The 20,520-nt window shown below is 37.7% G+C and overlaps 1 protein-coding gene across 1 annotated transcript in view; it reads left to right on the top strand.

Annotated features, from left to right (window-relative positions):
• Nucleotides 1-4,104: 4,104 nt before the first annotated feature.
• Nucleotides 4,105-20,520, top strand: part of LOC114240324 (RNA-binding protein MEX3B) — an 80,335-nt gene continuing 63,919 nt past the window's right edge. The window contains exon 1 of the mRNA XM_028170828.2: nt 4,105-4,635. Coding sequence (XP_028026629.1) covers nt 4,389-4,635 — 247 coding nt within the window. The 5' untranslated portion in view covers nt 4,105-4,388. The remainder of the gene's footprint in view (nt 4,636-20,520) is intronic.

The raw sequence follows: 20,520 nt of genomic DNA, 5'->3' as shown, positions 1-20,520 counted from the left end.
AATCTAGAGCTTGTCTCAATCAGTAAGTCAAGCATCAATGCGCCACTTTGAGAAGGCGACGCAACTTGAAAACCCTCTTGTCATGGCCGCCGGAAATTATATACCCGATCTTGTGAACCAAATGGTAAACAGTCAACGTCGCCCTAAACACGTCATTACGGATCCTCTCGATCCATTAACGTTGCTTTTAGGTACCTCAAGCACCGGTCACCGTCCTCGCCAAACCCATCGCTTGCAATGAAGGGCTCGACGTGTGAATTAATCCATAGACACAGCCCACTGAGTTTCTCCCCGGATCTTCTCAGTGGGTCGCGTTTCTGATCCGGTGGTAGAATCTGCGAAGCACTGCTCTTCCTAGGGTCAGTGTTAGCAACACCTTCAATTTGAGCCCCGAGAGCTCACCTACAAGAAAAAAAAAGAGGAACCCAACGCAGACAGAGGGGTGCAATCAATTGTTGACGTGTAGCAGTGAGTACAGCTGCGTACCGTGAGAAAATCTTTAGAACACCGTCAGTTACTAACTTTAATAGTAATTTGTATAGGTCCCGTTGCCCTTGACCGGGTATGAAAACGGATTCTTTTGTGTCAGGATTATTATAGACTGGTATAACTAGCGGTGTACGTTAGGGTGTATTGAGGAAGCACGTTCGATCATGTTCAGTGTCCTTTGGCTAATTTTTGAGGTATAAACTATACAGTTATTGGCACTCTGGCTTTCGTGTAGGTCATCGATGCCCACATGGCACACTGAAATAACTTTTTGTCTTTTATTTTTTTTATTACTTAGATGGGTGGAAGAGCTCACAGCCCTTCTGGTACTAAGTGGTTACTGGAGCCCATAGACATCTACAACGTAAATGCGCCACCCACCTTGAGATATCTAAGATCTAAGGTCTCAAGTATAGTTACAACAGCTGTGCCACCCTTCAAACCGAAACGCATTACTGCTTCACGGCAGAAATAGGCGGGGTGGTGCTGGTGGTAGGACCTCTTGGGAGTTTCTGTTACTAAGACGCCGAAATATCTAGTAGACTAAGGGGAAAGACGAATCCGAAGATACTAAGAATGAATATGTGGCGGTAGCCATCATACAACGGAAGATATTTGATAGATGCCTGAATTTCGCTTACGACATTTTTTAGATAAACTTGCACATATATCCGAACGACAACATTTGGACCGTCGGTCTACCGAGCAATATCACCCGCTCGGTGGAAGATCTTCCCTTTCTCCGTCGTTAAACTCTTCAAATATATTTCTAAGGCACCTAAAAGACTAAAACATATATTACAAACATAAATAATAGTTTAAAAGAAATCTTTTATAGAAAATCCAACTAAAAGTAGAAAATAAATTTTAATTTAATGAATTTGAATTAAAAATAGCGTAAGAAAAAAATATTTTATTGTAAAAAAAGCGTGGGGTGCATGGTATCAATAGTTATAAATATTTTATAAACAGATATGAGTAGAAGGGTTGCTTTGATAATATCCTAAAAAGCACCATAAAGCATCATGAAAGCGCATTAAAAAGAAGGCAAAGTTAGGTGATCCAGGCGCCTTAGTAACGGAAATCGTCCTAATTATTTCAGCACGCCGCGTAGGGCACCGGTGACCTACACGGCAGTCAAAGGATTAAAAACAACAGGCTTTAGATGATTTTGGTGATCTGGCTCAGTATTCACAGCAATAAGGCCATACGCGACCGACGAATATCATACATGGTAATATACATATTGACGCTTGAAAGGCAAGCGTGATTAAGCGACAATAACTGCTTTGTACATAAATGATAGGCAATAACAATATTCGATGCGCAAAAAAAAAATATTTCTAGGTCTATTAAAATCATTTCAATCCTACAGCTAGATTCGTTAAAATATAAATTTTTTTCAGGTATTTCAACTTTAAATTAGTCTACTGTAAAGTTCACGCATTGTCGCTTAGTCACGTTTGCCTTTCAAGCGTCGATATGTATGTGTACACAATTTATTAATGAATTGCGAAACTTTTATAATGATTCGGTCATTTCTAAAGAATACGTTGTTCGTCGAATTGAAGCGCCACTTCTCATGATAACCTCGGGCTGCGGGAATTTGTGATAACGAAGTGTTACACCGAGCGTAATTACATTAATTAATATCGCTTTACTTTTAGACGACGACGAGACCCGGGTTCGATTCTTAGTCGAAGTCGGTGTCTTCGTGACAGATATTCGGGTTTCGAGAAAATTCTATCTCATTAAAAGAATGCATAACGTTTTGGATAGATTAACAATGCTGTGTTTACTAGCCCGCCAGATATCTTTTATATACCTTTAAACGAGCAATTCTTGTATATTAATATATATATATATATAATCTGAATCTCGGAAAGGGCTCCAACGATTTTCATAAAATTTAGTATACAGGGGATTTCGGGGGCGATAAATCGATCTAGCTAAGATTTATTTTCAGAAAATGTTGTTTTACTCGTGTTTTCAATAATCAACTCTTCCCGACATCTATTGGCGAATAATAATACTATTTTTCTTAATTGAAGGCAACTAACCGCTTTAAAGACACAACAAGATGGCGTTATCAAAAAAAAAAACTCTAGTATTATTAAAGCTCTAGATGGATAAACAAACTCAAAGCCCGTCTTGTGTTTAGTAGTTACCGGAGACTATGAGCGCCATAATGTAAACGTCGCCACCCACCACCATCCAGCAAATAATGTTGGATATAATGTAATAGAAATAAAATAAAAATTCGAAAATAAACTTTAAAAGTAGTACTGGCCAATTAAGAAGTCGTCGTGGCCTAAAGGAATAAAACATATTTTAATAAAAATGAAACTAGCAAAAATTTTAATTTGCGTATTTACTGGTGGTAGGGCGTATTGTAAGTCCGCACGAGTAGGTACCAACACCCTGCCTATTTTTGCCGTGAAGCAGTAATGCGTTTCGATTTGAAGGGTGGGGCAGGGCAGCCGTTGTCACTATACCTGAGACTTTAGAACTTATATCTCAAAGTGGGTGGCGCATTTACGTTGTAGATGTCTATCGCTTCAATAACCGCTTTACACCAGGTGAGCTATGAGCTCGTCACCCATTTAAGCTATAAAATCATCATCTTCACGATTTTATATTTAAATAAACTTGTGATCGCGGATTGATCGAAATTCAATCATAGTCCCTGAATTTCAAGATTTCAATTCCTTTAAATGTCACACACATTTTCCCTTTGATTTGTTAAGCCGTTTTGAAAAAAAAGTACTCTTTATCATAAAAAAATATGAAAATACTACAGTTTTTCAATAACTAAGCTAATAAATAAATAAAACAGTACAGTCGGTCAACAAGCAGAGGACTAAAAGACTACAAAGATGTTCGGACGTTTAGAAAGAAAAAAATACAATATTTCATTATTTTTTAATTGGTAACCCTCTAGAGCGTCCCTCATCAATAACTATTATCCAAAAAAAAAGGGAAATAGTAGTAAATTTAAAATACAACTTTTTAAACATACAATCAATTCGAAAGCTCGATTTAACGACAAACTAGAATGAAAATAAACTTGAAGCTCTCTTTAATTATAACCTTTCTTTTTGTTTTAATTAGGTGATAATTGATTGACGCGGGGCACGACTCTGTGTTCGCGGTAACACGTCGGCTTTTGTTTTATAATGGTGATTACGTTCGGTTCACGCAGCGATGGTGAACTCCTTAACGTACATACACGAAACTTTAGTGAGGCCTGTGTAGTGTAACCTTTTATAACGTACGCTAGATTTGTTAGTATTTTAAAATAAGCTTTTTTTAAATATAATAATTGTTGGTGGCACGGCTTTTTTGTAATACCTACTATTGTCAGAATTACTAATTTTAACATTGTCCAATTTAATTGATTATATTTTATTATAATTTAAGCAACGACTAAGCGAATCTAATGCTGTGTAAGACAGTAAAGTACTGTACATGAGAAACAGTGGCGAGTTAGACGTGAATTAGTTATCTGAGCTTATAGTACTTGAATGTGTTTGTTTATCAATAAATCATGTTTTTAGTGTTATCACCGGCGAGCGAGCTCTGCCGTAAAACGTGAGCCCGAAATAATTAGGTGGTAGTTGTGTGATGGTGGCGCAGGGCGGGCGGAAGCTGCGGGCCGCATCCCAGCCGGGTGCATCGCCCCGCGCCCCGCGCCCCGCGCCGCGACCACGCACAGCGCCTGCGCCCGCCGGCCGGCGACTCAGTTCCTCAGCGCGCTGCGACGCGAACACACGCGCCCTACATGAACAAACGCGCACCTTAAAACGATCGAACACACCCCGTCTATTATTTTTTTATTCAGTACCAGTGACCGAGAGGGAAACCTCTCCTTAATCGACAAAATAGCTTCCCAAGTGGAAATGCCGACGAGCCTCTTCGGCGAATTAGGCGGCGGAGGCGGGCTGGTGGAAGACCAGCGCGCGTTCAAGCTGGCTCTGGAGCTGAGCATGCTGAGCCTGGGCGACAACTTGCCGGCGAGCAACCCGCTGGGGAGCCCGCTCGGGTTCGCGCCTCCTCCGGACGACCGGACCAAGAAGTCGCAGAACATGACGGAGTGCGTGCCGGTGCCATCCTCCGAGCACGTCGCCGAGATCGTCGGACGACAAGGTACGCGAGCCCTCGAACAGCTGAGAGGTCGGACGTTAGCAGCGCCACCCTTATGTAAGGGCGCACGTGCCACGCCGGTTTTAGGTTATGTTCGATCAGATCCAGAACCGGCGACTAATGCTGGCCGCAGTCGCGTCTACCGCGCGTTGTTTTTGTTTGTTTACCCTCGACATTCAGCGGGCAGCGGCGTGTGGCCCGCCGTAGTGGCGCGTAGTACCTCTGTAGATACCGCCGTAGACTCGTAGACACATCAATATCTGTACTTTGCACGAATCCATATTTTTGCTAAAGCCCCAAGTATTCAGTAGACAGGTCACGACCCCTCGATGTTGTGTTTTAAACATCTGAACTTGTTAAGTAAACACGTAGGTGGCGTCCTTTTATCATTGAGTTTTCTCAACTAAGTCGTAATTTTTTTTATATTCACCTTCGATCGCATTATATTTGTTCGTGCCGAAATTTCGCATTATTCTCGAATATTATCTACCTCTTAATAATAAAATACAATTTTACTCAAATACTTTAATAATTAAATCTTGAATTAATCAAAAAAACCTATTCTGATTCACATCTAATCACCTTAACGATTTTTATCGTCCCATTATTTTCTTATCCCTAAAAAAAAAGGCAATTCGAAACCCAACAAAATTCGTTAAAATCTCCCAAAACATACGAAACTATAATCAAAATCAGATTACCTTCGCATTTTACAAAATTTCTAATTTCCCGCCACAAAAGGTTCTTTTCAAAAAGCATCCTAATTAAAAGGTACGGGACTCGGGGGAAAAAACCTTACCTTAGGGATGATTTTTTCTAAAGGACAAGGGCAAAAAAACACCGACAAAGCGACTTCGCGGCAGACAGATATCACCGACTAATTTCTCAAAAGTGTGTCGGTTCTGCGACGGGGATCTATTATGGATACTTAGGTTTAAAATCTCGGGATCTCGTGGCGAATAAGAAATGCAGGTAGAAACGAAATATTTGTAACGGGCAGGCGTGAAGCGTACCGCAGAAACTATTTAAATCGTGTTTTCAAACTCTTACAGAACCAGAATATATTGTCTCATATATTCACATTAAATTAAGAATAAATATAAATGTATTTGAAGTGGATTTTTAACGTATATACATTAGTTATGTTTTACTATTTTATTTAGGATTAACAATCACAACGAGACAGTATTTGTTTATTACCTTTCAAGTGGAATCTAACAAAAAACTCAAATATAACTATATAACAGAAAGTAAGATAATATGTAAAACCAAAATTTATGTGACGATTCATTCGAACTTTGTTAATAACACAACAAACAAACATACAGACTTGTACGTATTGAATAGATGATATGTATTTAAATAGACCGTTTTGGAAATTAAGGAATGTGCGTACGGGATCACTGAACTTAAGATAGACATGGAGACGGTAGTTAGCACAATACACAAAATGTAAAGTATTCCAAACGTCAGTAGTAAGAAAATAACAAAAGCGAGATTGAACCGTAAAAGTAATTTTAATTGAGTATCTTACTGGTGGTAGGACCTCTTGTGAGTCCGCACGGGTAGGTACCACCACCCTGCCTATTTCTGCCGTGAAGCAGTAATGCGTTTCGGTTTGAAGGGTGGGGCAGCTGTTGTAACTATATTTGAGACCTTAGAACTTATATCTCAAGGTGGGTGGCGCATTTACGTTGTGGATGTCTATGGGCTCCAGTAACCACTTAACACCAGGTGGGCTGTGAGCTCCTACATCCGTCTAAGTAATAAAAAAAAAACTCCATAACTCATTACTTCTGGTAGGACGTATTGTATCGCTAGAATAAATGTCACTGTATTACCTAATAAACGTTACACTCAACGACTTCAGGCTAGAATTTTCTCCTGTGTTACGTGTCTCCAGAGTCGATTAAATAAAAGACTGACTCCGGTCGGGAATTGGATCCGGATCTCCTGGTCAAAGGTTTATTGTTTTAATGACGGATGAGCTTAAAACTATCGCCTAAAACGTCATATTAACGAACCACTAGATTCACAGACTGAAGCGTTCAGTAATATAAATAATGTAACTTAACACATATGTTTAAGTAATATCACCTTCACACTACACCTACCAAGCTTCATCTCTGCACTCCCCTAAGGTAGACTGTTAGAGAATGCCTATGGCATTAAGTCCGCCTTTATACTTTCTAGTATATGAAGTTATAAATAAATAAATAAATTTGATACAGTTATCACAATAAAGTCACAAACGACGCCAATCAAACATTTTATCGCTCAATTATCCTTTATTTTAATTAAAAATCTCAATAAGAACGCGATTTCTTTAATCCTTATTAGTCCTCGTAATATTAAAATTTGAACGCTCATACATATTCATTTTAGTATTCACGAAATGTTTATCCGCAAAACTAAGGTAAAAAACAAAACAAAATGCTCAATCTTTTTGATACAGTTTTGGCACTGACATGTTTACGAGAAAATAGAAGGTATTAATGTAAAATATCTTATGAATTTTCTAGAACTTTAAAATTTATACCAAGTAAGGACCTCTTGTGGAGGAGTTTGGTAGGTCCTCTTTTGTGAGTCTGCGCGGGTAGGTACCACCGCCCTGCCTATTTCTACCGTGAAGCAGTAATGCGTTTTGAAGGGTGGGGCAGTCGTTGTAACTATACTTGAGACTTTAGAACTTATATCTCAAGGTGGGTGGGGCATTTACGTTGTAGATGTCTATGGGCTCCAGTAACCACTTAACACTAGGTGGGCTGCGAGCTCGCCCACCCATCTAAGCAATAAATAAATAAAAATATATAATAAAATGGAATTATATAAACAATGATAAAGATATGTAATAGAACAGATTATTAAAACTTACACGTACATACATATACAGTAAGAAAACTCATAAGAAATCGTTCAATACATTTGAAAGTTTGCTATTGCTGGTGGTCGGTGAGGCAGCGACACAAGGATAAGGACGTCAATATCCACGTGATATTATTCGTAGTCATGCTGAATGCTTAAAATCGAGTGAAAATTCAAATTGGCCCTTAAAATGATGTAATACTTTTGTAATGGTGATAGGGCGTTTTGTGAAATGAAGTTACGGCTTCTAGAACATTCATAACAATGAAATTTAACTTCGATCTCGTGTTGATGTGGGTAGCGGATATTCAACCAGCGTTCTTCGGACTCCGGTATCTGATTAAAGTGAGGCCGTGAGCGTGTGTTGATCAAAAACAATAAAAATAAAAATAGACCGCAATAAAAATAATACAGAAGGTTCAACTATATTGAGGTATTATAATGGGATGTTAGAGTTGGCGCGTCGTTTTTTTTTTTGAATACTTTTTATTATTATAGGTACTTCGGAGGTAGATTTTAACTTGCTATCTTCGACGTACGCAAAGTATGACTGTTTCGCGGCAGAAGTAGGCACACAAGTGGTAATTAGTAATTAATTCTTTCTTATTTCTGCCGCAAAACATTTATTAGTATAATCTGTTTTGATGCTTCAATTAACCATATGTAACTTTGAACATCGGTCCTATATGACAGTCCCCGAATCTGCTGTCTTACAAAATATATTATATTTTTCAATTCATCATGAAAGTATACCTAACTTACAACAATTTCTAATTAAGTGAAACTAATTCAATATATAACTAATTCAATCTGTTTATAATGGTTTGATACAATTAGTCTGAATGGAGCGAAAGTTCATTGTGCATCACTAAATACATTTTCAGAATACAGTTCAATAAAAGCTACATAAACCCATAGACACAGCCCACTGAGTTTCTCACTGGATCTTCTCAGTGGATCGTGTTTCCGATGCGGAGGTAGATTCTGCGAAGCACTGCTCTTGCTAGGAGAAGTCGTCCTGGTCTAACGGATAAGACGTTCGGTGCATTCGTGTTGAGCGATGCACCGGTGTTCGAATCTCAGGCTGGTACCAATTTTTCTAATGAAAAAATTGAGTACGTCTCAACAAATGTTCACGATTGACTTCCACGGTAAAGTAATAACATCGTGTAATAAAAATGAAACCCGCAAAATTATAATTTGCGTAATTACTGGTAGTAGGACCTCTTGTGAGTCCGCGCGGGTGGGTACCAACGCCCTGCCTATTTCTGCCGTGAAGCAGTAATGCGTTTCGGTTTGAAGGGTGGGACAGCCGTTGTAACTTTACTGAGACCTTAGAACTTGTGTCTCAAGGTGGGTGGCGCACTTACGTTGTGGATGTCTATTGGCTCCAGTAACCACTTAACACCAGGTGGGCTGTGAGCTCGTCCAACCATCTAGCAATAAAAAAATAAAAAAATAGGACCAGTGTTAGTAACACTCCGGTTTGAGCCCCGTGAGCTCACCAACACACGTTAGGGTGAAGCTGAAATAGCCTCTCAAGGCTAACAGCATAAGGTAGGAAAAAAAAGCTACATAAGTTAAATTTGTTTCGTGTATACTGAATACGTAACTGTTAAAGAATGAATCGTTGAAGTAGGTCGCTAAATTTTGGCTTATTCGAAAGTCATTCATTGTAATTCACAATACGTGTATATTACTTATACAATAGATTTCGTGTTTAATTTTTAGGCTCTCTAATTTCAATATCCTTTACTATACATTTGTGTACACATTAAAAAGAATCGGCCAACTGTCATAAGTAGTTTTTTTTTTCATTTTAAAACTTTTCTTTCTTTAAATGTACCTTTGCGGACATACAGCCAGTATTTATTTTTTTATGCGTCTGTGGATCCAGATTGGAACCCGCCAATTTTTTGCCGGCCAGTAACTCAATACGTGCTTATTCAGTTGAGAAATATTCCCTTTTGCCATGCATCTTTGAAGCTCCATTATTTTGAACTTAATAAAAGCTTTACCTTTAAGTTCAGGCTCTATTCAAGTTTTTTTAGTTTATTTTATATCTGCGTTTCATAGTTGGGTATTCTGTTCCATTCAAACGGCGATTTGCCGTGCTGTCTTTTGATGGCGCTATTTACCCTTGAGACGAACATAAAAAAAAAGAAAACGGTTTGTATTTTAATGATCAATTAATACTTTTTGCTGTTGATAGGTAGATAGTGAAACTGTTTACTTAGAGCTAAGAGATTTCTGGAGCCAATAGATATCGTAACGTGAATGACACCACCCAACAAGAAACATCTGCTCTGCTGCCTACTACCTACCCACGAAATCGGAACCTGTGACTGTTTAAAGCTATAAATAGAAAAGTATAGGATTCCAATACGTCAAAGAACAAGTTTAAAATTACGACAGTTTCTTAATAATATGTACTAGTGGTCTCCCTGTAGTCGAAATTCGACTATAATTAATTGAAATTATAAGTTTGTATATTATTTTAATTAATCTATTCACAATTTGATCACAGACTTTAACCAATAAGAAAAGTTTGACAATAAACAAATAGTATGCATGCGTGTGTGTGTCAAATACATGGTAGTGTGTGTAATGTATTTTTTATGGATAATTAAAAAAAAAATGAGCATTCTGCACTCCTCTATATTCTCTATAAGTGTGGGAAATTTCATACTCCTCCGTCGGCGCAGTTTTCGTAAAAAGAGCTACAAAGTTTTTGTTTCACGTATTAATATATAGATACGTACCTAAAAACGTTCTATTTAACTTATACTAGGATAAAAAGAATCGAAGCGAGTCTAAGTTTTTAGTAAATTGGCAAGACCATTCGGCACGTTTTCACCCGAAGCAACCCAGAATCTGTACACGATTTATTTATAATGTAAACCTTTAGCTAACAAACAAAAGAATACTAAAATAGATTTCCACGGATGAATATTTAGCAATAGCATTGTTGATTCCAGTCGAAGTCTGATACGACCTTTTTCTATTCGCGCTCCATATGATCTGAATGCTTAATAATACGTGTTTGAATATTGCTTGTCAAATAAATTGTTTTTATATTTTGAGCTTTATTCAATTGGGATAGAGTTACGAACAGTAGCAGTAGTTTAATGAAAGCGATCTATCTATATGTCAGTAGGTCATGATGGTGAATTTCGGGAATTAACATAATATGCATATGTTTTATATACTATTGCATTTACTACTCTCCGGTATGACTTTTGTGATAAACTTCGATCTCTTGAACATTGGATGCGAACAACTGTACAAAGTTTCTTTACAATTGGATAAATGGTTCAGAAACGAATAGAGGACAAACAAACACAAAAGATAAATTTGATTTTCGTTTATATACTTAGATATTTTTATTAATATAATTATTATTATTTTTAAACGATAAAAGTTTTCTATGTATTAATCCAGATTAAAAATTATCGCTGTGTGAAATTTTACTCAAATCGCTCAGATATTCTTGTGTGATTAAGTAACACATATCTGCACATAAAAATTTTCACGCTTGTATTTATTATTAGTAGAGAGATGTCGGCGTGCACGCTTCGAAGACTCCTTCGTCTATTGTGTTCATCGCAGACCCGAGATGCTATAACACCAAAAGGAGGTTGTTTAAAATTCTTGAGTTCACGTTAGTGCAGTGACGTCACGTCCGGCCGTAGACTCGTGTCGACTGCCGATAACCGAAGTCGATCTGCGTCTCCTGTCGGTGCCTTTGTACCACTGACTTGTGCAATACATAAAATCGCGAAGTAGAATCACTTCGGTCTTATGACTACTATACTACTGGTTCAATTCCCGGTATGGGTCAGTATGGGCTATTGCTTTTGGATATTCGATGTCTGAGTGTATTGCCTGTGTATCAGGAATTGCAAGTTCATGAGCGGCTGTGACAGTTCAACATCGGGTGGCCCGTATGCTCGTCAATTATCTATAAGTAGATAACGTGAATATGAGGATGTTTGTACATATATTTAAATACGACCACACCGGGGAATTGTCTTCTAAACAAAACGTTTGTATGTTTGTTTGTTACCTGCATTCCTGGACCTTTCATCAGATTGTGATTAAAGTTAGTGCCGTTGTTGGCATTCTATCAACAGAAGACAGGGGGCCCGCGAGTAGCATCAAGAAATCAGTGCTTCGTATAGTTAGCGAACACTATTCTTTTTGAGCATAGAGGTAATGAGAGAATTTGCACAAAAATCTGTACAGTCTTCTAGTTATGTTTGTAAATAAAAAAGCTTTGGCTCACTCAGTGCTAAGTGATTACGGGAGCCCGTAGACATCAACGACGTAAATGCCATTTACCTGGAAACATGAGTTATAAGTCTTAGTTTTAAAGCACAATGGCTGCTCTAACCTTGAAACGCATTACTGTTTCGCGGCAGAAGTAGACAGGGTCGAACCTACCCGTGCGGACTCATAAGACTCTAAAACCGGTCACTTACATATTAATAATTATATTTACAGGCAATTACAATAGAGAGTGTCTCTGATTGTCTCGGTGTTATAGTAGAATGGCTGCTCTAACCCTGAAACGCATTACTGTTTCGCGGCAGAAGTAGGCAGGGTAATCGAACCTACCCTTGCGGACTCATAAGACTCTAAAAACGGTCACTTACTTATTATTAATAAGTACATTTACAGGCAATTACAATAGAGGGTGCCTCTGATTGCCCTATATTCCCACACGTCGTCCGTTCGTTGTATCAGCTGTAACTGGTTTTTATATAAATATTCGAGACAAGACGAGTCCGCCGTGCTCATAGAGAGCTCACTTCGAGCCACGACCGTGAACCTCAAAGTAACAAATTCGTTATGTAATTTATTTGTTACACCAATTTCAATAACGCGGCTATGACTTTGTCGATAGACGCTTTATTGGGCATGTCGACTCGTGCTTCGTCGGTAGGGTTCTAATGGCCCCGAGAATTCGGTAATTGTAATTGGTAAGTTGTACATCAAAAACGGTCGGCGCGCTAACAATGTCCAAAGCGTCAGTGTTCCCGGGGCCTTTGGGTAAGTTATTCATCCCCGTCATAGAGAGCCGGTTCTGTGACGAGTCGGACCGGTTCGCATCAATGACTTCCAACCCCTCCACCGGCCTCGCTCCTCAACACTTCATACTTGTAATCTCACAGGACAATAACTCTCGATTTTAATGTTACCGAACCGTTTCCACTTCTATTATGGACGTTAAAAAAATCGAGCTACGTTTTGTTTGGAATACTGTGGGAATGTTGGACAAGTAATAGATTGTTTTCGTTTTTTATTAAACCGAATACTCATCGACACGTTTTTTGAGTAGTTGTTAATCGTTTCTACAAAAAAATAATACTGCGCGAACAGAATGTACTAGGATCGAAGAAACGAACAGGCGGTGAATAGTCGAGTCAGATTCGCAATGTAGCTCGGCGTACGTTCCGGTCGACGCCACCGCAGTCAGGGTCAAGGCTTCGGCTCCTGCATATTGCTGCGCGCCTGGTAGACGTGTGCGAAACGATCAATGCATTGCTCTATTGCACTGACCGGAAACTGAAACCGAAACTATTTATTGAATAATGTGATTTCTCACGACTTCACTCCCTTTTTACATTTTTAGTTTTCAATGAATACATACAAAATTATCGTGTCATATTTGATAGTTACTTAAAAAACACTTATGCTCCTTAAGCCCATGCACAGACCAAACAAAATATCAATAAATGTCAAAAATGGGACCATTAGTTTTGAACAATCGCTAAATTGGTTGTTAACTGTGGGCCGGCCGCTATTACTTTAACAAGATTACACAAATCTCCTATCCGTTGACAATTTTTGAATGAAACTACTCCGCTCGGAAAAAATAAACGGGCATGTGTCCCGTCGACGCGGAGACGTCCCGAAATTCCAGTGCTCCGTTTTTTGTGTAACTTGACAGATGCATTCTGGGACGCCGCTAACCGCATCTTGCGTCCTTATCGCGCCTCGAAATGAGATCTTCGGCCGTACCAGTCGTTCCTACTACGACAGTTTGAAGATTTATTTTAGGTTCGTTTCCCGTCCTTTTCGCTCAGCGTGGCGCCATCGCCTCAGTAAGAAGGAAGCTCTCCCGACCCACTGTTTGTATAGGGCCCTATGCTAGCAGCCCTGCATTCTTGTACAAGGCTACTTATTGTTAGTGAACTCGCGGCCGACAACAAATCGTTCTCGATCATCATAACGAACGCGAAAGAGTAGCGTGACGTCAGAGTGCGTCGGCACCCCCACGTCTGCGAAACTTAGGGACCCTAATGAATGACTTCCTAATTGCCGCGGCAGCACGAATAAGCCGTAATCCGGCGCGAACACTGCTTCATATAATTATAGACCTTGAGTCGTGCTATTTCTGAGTTCGGAATCGATTGTCATGATTTTACGTCGTGTACTCGTTGGGTACGATCGAATTGAGATTACTCAGAAGCTGTTGTTTGAAATGTGCTCTTAATTCGAGCGTGGTTGGTTCAAGTCGCGCTCCTGTAACTAGTGTTGTAATTTCGGTATGTAGTTTCAGCGCGCAAACTCTAGGCTCCGCACTAATGTTGACAACAATCCATCTCGCGCTGTCAACCAACACCGCAGATCAGCTTCACTCCATTTCGATTTATTTCTGTGAAAGGCCGGTAATGGTCGCGGCAGACTTCCATTACTCAGTCTTCTGGGAGCTCATCGGCTAAGTTCTAAATCGAGATTAATCGCAGCACACTAGCTTCACACGTAAACCTGAAACAGCGAGTTAATGACAAGATAAAACGTGAACTATTGGATGTCGAAGACCTGGGAACAGCAGATGTGCGAATATCGCTTATTTCGTGAACAAAAAAAAATGTTCCGTTCCATCTTAGTAACAAGCCATGTGTTCTATTCATACATTAACTAAATCGCGTCAGAGGTCGCAAACATATTAATTTATCTACAAAACGCGAGAATATATAAAATTATACACATAAATAATTAAGACTCCTCTTTCGCCCAGAAATTTCATATTCATATGACCCTTTAAAACATAATTATTTTTTTATTCTACTACGCAGTAGGCAAGCGGACTATCTGCTAGTAAACAAAACTTAGCGCGCCAACTCAAATTACTGTAATAAAAATTATAGTCGAACGGTGACTATTACACTACAAATTTAGGGTATCTCAACTCCCAAACATTGTCGTTTGTATCAACCGACACATATAAATGTGTTGGCTCATAACTAACCATATCTCTGATGCACTAACATCGTCCAACTACCGCACACATTTGTACAGACGGCGACAAAATTACGAAAAAAAAACCAAAAACATATAATTCGTTTATACGTAAATAAAATAAAATCCATTCATAGCGCGTAATATTCAAGGTTTGAATAATTAAAATTAATGTTTGTATAAATTTTTTTGTACGCGACTGTACGCCCGTCTTCACACACCTGCCTAGCACCCGGCGCGGCCTCAACCGCCTCACAAATTTATTGATAGTCTTGTAATTGTACTTTTAACTTATCTGTCTAACGACAATTCTATAACGGTTACTTAAATGTACCTATGGAGAACCGGCACAAAGACGATTAAACAACTCGCACTATTTTATTTATCTAACATAATGCACAAGAGTACAGTAGCGGACTTAATCCCTATGACATTCTCTACCAGTCAATCAAAGAGTAGACATATTGTTTTATTGAAAAATATATATGCAAATACCAAAAATACAGCATAACACAGCACATATTAAATATCATAGATTAAACATACAATGTATTGTTGGTAGCATTGCTTGGGTATTCGCAGAGTCTGGACCAATTTAATACAGCGACTTTTCAGAAACATTTCACAACAACAGTCAGCTAGTTGAAAATAAACAACACATTGTTTTGTAAATATACAATTCTTATTTTGATTCAATAACAGAAAAAAACAGTATATCAATTTTTTTTTATATATAATTTCATGCGAAGAAGTATTATTTTGAAAGCGCGCGTCAATAATTGTCCGCCATTATAGAATAAGTCAAACCATAGTCAAACAAACGGCTTGATGTATTAGTACAGCATTCTGCTTCATTAGTAAATGAAAAAAAAAAGAAAATTGCGCAGGCGCTGTGCGATCTAAATGCCAATGTTCTTCGTGGCATGCACACATGTACTATTGCAGCTTGTAAGGAACTCACATGCAAATGTATTAATTGGTAAACAATAATTTAAAAGCTAACTTTATGTCAATTCGTTTTCAAAATATTTTCGCTTTTACTGCACACAAATTAGTTCTATATTTGGAATATAGAGTTGAGAGGCTTGAAGGTAGGTAGGTGTACTTTGAGCCCACACGAGTAGGTACCACAAACCTGGCTATTTCTGCCGCGAAGAGGTCATTAGTTCGAAGTATGGAATAGTGATTACATAATACAATTGAGACTGCATGATTCAAGGTAGCGGCATTTATGTTATGGTGCTTTTAGGGCTCCGGTAACCACTTAACACCAATTGGACCGTGAACACGTACATAAATTAGCTTTGCAATAGGAATGTTCACCCAGAAAGGAAATTGCTGGTGGAATTTATAGCTACATAACGTTTAAGCAACCCTCGAATTGTGTACAAAAAAAAGGATATTAATTTTAAAGTCAAATAACCGAGAAGACAAACTGAAGCAGATAAACTCTTTAAAATTTTAGCTTCAATTACTTATTCGAAAAAAAAAAACAGTACACTTATTTTGTCGAATGAAGATGAATAAAGAAAAGAGATGAAAAAATCGTTGTAACAAACATTTGTAATAAACTAAATAAGTTTCATTAAATAAAGTTATGAAAAATAGTTTCAATTTAAAATTATTGCAGCCAAGAACCGTGCAATGTTTTGGTCAAATGCCAGACCTCTAAGGTTTGTTTAAAAAAAAAACAATTTACAAATAGAAACAGTAACATTGTTTTTCATGCAACTTTCAATTTTAGAAGAAAATGTTATTATTTTTGCGCGCCATTTTCTTTTTTTTATTGTGCATTAGTGTAGGTATATAATATAATCTATAGTTCTTTTTACAAACGGAATAACATATTCAACAATGACCGCTTTTCAATTTCACATAAATAATATTTACGTTATAAAAACTCTTTAATCGTTCATCAGTTTGCTAGCAGTGTTATAATAGTAGAAGTTTGTTAAAAAAAACATTTGTTCCACATCGATCCAAGTTAACCACATCTTGTTGTAATAAAAATATATTTGACAGTCGATTGCGTTTTAGTGTCGCATTAAAAAACAACGCGGGCTTATTATCGTTCACAATAGCAGCTGTCATTGCTTACATTTCGTTTTAAAATAAAAAGTAAACGAAATAAAGTTACAAGAATGTTAAATGAAGCCACTTAGAATCGTGTTGAAATTTCAACAGAGATCCAGATATATATGACAACGGATTCATAAAAGACAGCTTTATTTAAAAAGTTAATTGTTTGTTACGTCACTTATACTCTTAATGGTTTGATTTTAAGACTAGAATAACATAAATTATATGGGTTCTTGTGGATCCCTATTATTGCAGAACATTGACAGTGCCGGGGACTTAGTCAAGCCGATCTCATAATAAACAAATGTAATCGCTCACTATTACGAAGGCGTTACCTAATTAATCATAAAATCGTGATCATTTCGTAGTACACAGTACACATGCGTCTGTCCTCTTCAAATATGTCATTACAATCGTTGACAACTATAATATTTTCATAACTATATTTTTATGTGGTGCCTCATTATTAAGGTACGATTGAAATAAAGTATTAGTTCAAGGTGCGGAGTGAATAAACTTATTAAGTATCCCCTCGCATATCGCAAGTCGCTTCGGCTGTTGTAAAGACGCGTCGCGCGAACAATGCCAAGGGACTCGCGTCTCACCGACTCAATGAAACTTTATTAACGGGGCAACGAATAAGCATGTCTTTATGAACCGACAAACATTGACAGCTGTGCTTTCCGTTTCCCGACGTAACGTGCGCGGCGTGTGAGCAACCGCCAACGGTCGCGCGCTCGCTTCACGTACTCCCGATTAAACCATTAATTTATTAACTCCGATGTTGTTATGTTCGCCTGGTACTCGTTTGGGAATTAATTACATTTAATCATAATTTGCGTCTTAATGCAAATATGTAAATTAATTATTATTAAATAAATAATAATGTTTGAAGTTTTATATTGTCTACTAACTACACTAATGTGATAAAGTAAAATTTGATTGTGCATGAGACTCCATTTAGAAACTTCTAGACTGTTTCTGATATTTCTTTACCCAAATAAATTTATTCTTCATGAAAACAACAAAGGCTAAATTTAAGCTTTCGATAAGAAATGAAACTATAGATACAAAGACGATAGATAAACTTTACGCCGACGAGACCACAACTGTAAAGGTGTAGAACCAATACATAGAGACTATAAAATGGAATTTTGCCTCCATTTTTAGACAGGGGTCACGTTCTTAGTTGCATTGATGCGATTGCTACCCTTCAAAGAAATCAAATACCGCCTACACATAGGATTCCTTCATGTAAGTATGGTAAGGAAGTAAAAAAATAGCTCGATGATACCAGGATCGCATACCCGTATTGACCGATAAATAGTGTTATAGACTATGATAGAATCCTCTGACTTATTTTTTTTTTGTCATTGAGATGTATGTTTTTGTCGGACCGACCTTTAAGCACTAATTATAGGTCTGCGTTCCAGTGTTGTCGGAATTAGAATATTGAACGATAATTGCCAATTATGGATTATATGGAACCGTTCGGTTAATTGGCCTGATTTATGATAATTTGTTCAACAAACATGCACTTTTTACTCGCATTATGTAATTATAATAAATTATTATTTATTTAACGTTAATTGCACAAAAACTAAATGAAATGAGTACTTCCAAGAAGAGGGCTACCTTCAAATTGCGCAGATCATAAATTTTAAAATGTACCCAATTTTTTTTTAAACGCAACCCTCTATTTTCATTATGTCATTTTTCTGTTTGATTATATAATGATGTATTATCAGTATTCACTTTCAAGTGAAATATTTGAAATTTGTTCGTTTTTAACTGCTGGTAGGACCTCTTGTGAGTCCGCGCGGGTAGGTCCTGCTTCAAAACCGCCCTGTGTAACCTTGCTTTCGTTGGAAATGTGCTATTACTGCGTATCAGTACATATATAATAATTGGGAACAAATCACGCATGGTAATCCGGCTCCAATTTAGGATTCCCTGTGCCACGGGTACCAGAGACTAACAAACATACTTATAGACGCTTAAATATATACATTTATAGATAATAGACACCGAAACAAAGAGCAAACAAACTTGTTCATCACACAATGTTTGCCCGATGAATCAAACCCACGACCCTAGGCGCAACACTCAGGGCCATTATTAACCTACTGCACTATCGAAGCAGTCAATAATAATTTACCTTGTACTTACGAAAAATAATGCGAGTCAAATTTATGAAAACCAACGTAAAATTGTAAAGCTCGGAATACATGTAAGTTTCTCTTATTATTCCAATTTGTATGCAACAATGGGACGGAATCAGTAAAAAAAAATGTTTTACTTTATGTATGCGTTTAGCTCTGAAGCGTCACCATTCAAGTGCGTATTATGATGCACAGCCTCGACATCATTGTCTCCCGGCAGTACCCGGAATTCTCGTGAGCTATTATTGAGAAGCTCCAAAAATAATTTCACACTTTTAACAAAGCCTTGTCAAACGTAACTGTGCTTTTTGTAGTTACGGCAAAAGGGGCTTTTGCGACGCACTACCCCATTATTACATTCAGAATAATTATGACCGGTATTCTCGGAGTCGTCGTTATTTTTCGAGATATTAAATCAAACTTGTTCCAGATTAACATTGGCGCTGTTAAAACACGACAAATTATTTAGTTAACATTTAGTGTTTATAGAAATTATCTTGTACGTGAAGCATCTTGAACAAGTGTCTGTAAACATTGCCAGTTTTATGTTTCTGTATCCAAGGTACATATTAATTAAAATATTAATAAGTGAAGCAAAAACTTTGTACCCCTTTTTATGAAAATTGCGCGGATGAAGGAGTATGAAATTTCACACGCTTATAGAGAATGTAGAGAATTAGTGCAGAATGTAAATGTTTTTTTTAATTATGCATAAAAAATACATTAAATCAATAAATAAAAACATTGCACACACTACCATGTATTTAACATACACACGCATGCATACTTTTTGTTTATTGTCATAGTACCTATTGCTTATATAGTCTGTGGTCAAATTGAGAACAGATTAAATATTCTTTGTCTTTATTAATATTTGTCTAAGGTGTAGTCTTGGCGAAATCTGTGATTATAGAAGTATATTGACAATAGAATCATAATAGTGTACAAACTTGTAATTTCAATTTTATAGTCAAATTTCGACTAGCTGGGGACCACTAGTATTAATTAAAATGTATCGTTGAGTAAAACGGAGGTTGACTGCGAATACGGTTCGATGCAGGGCCGGTTGGATTCCCGTGAAAGATGGTACCTGGCCGGTTCTACCTGCGCGATAATCAGTCCTCTGCGATTGTTGATAAATTAAAAGCGTGTTTAAACGTTTCCAATACGATTTATGGCCATCTCTGAGTTCATTATTCTCGCGTTTGGGTGTTTTATCTGCATCGCGTGGGCTCACCGGGCTGGTGCAAATGAGACGTTGCGTTTACTGTATTTACCGCACTAAGGAGGAACTTTTATTGATTATAAAAAAAAAATTGACATTTTATTGACATCGTAAATGTCTGCCGTATGAGGGTGACAAAAGGTATATTATTATTAGGGTTTTTAAATTATTACGACATTGTTTGTTCGTGAGAAAACACGTTTAATGTACCAGGAGACCATGAGTCTTAAGGAGCTGCAGCTCGGAGAGTACAATGCACGTAGTGGGTGGCGAAGTCTGAACGTGTAAGCCGATATTTCCCTCGTGAAA

Source organism: Bombyx mandarina, chromosome 21 (genome assembly GCF_030267445.1).
Source record: "Bombyx mandarina strain Sakado chromosome 21, ASM3026744v2".
NCBI lineage: Eukaryota > Metazoa > Arthropoda > Insecta > Lepidoptera > Bombycidae > Bombyx > Bombyx mandarina.
This window is presented reverse-complemented; position numbering and strand designations above follow the sequence as displayed.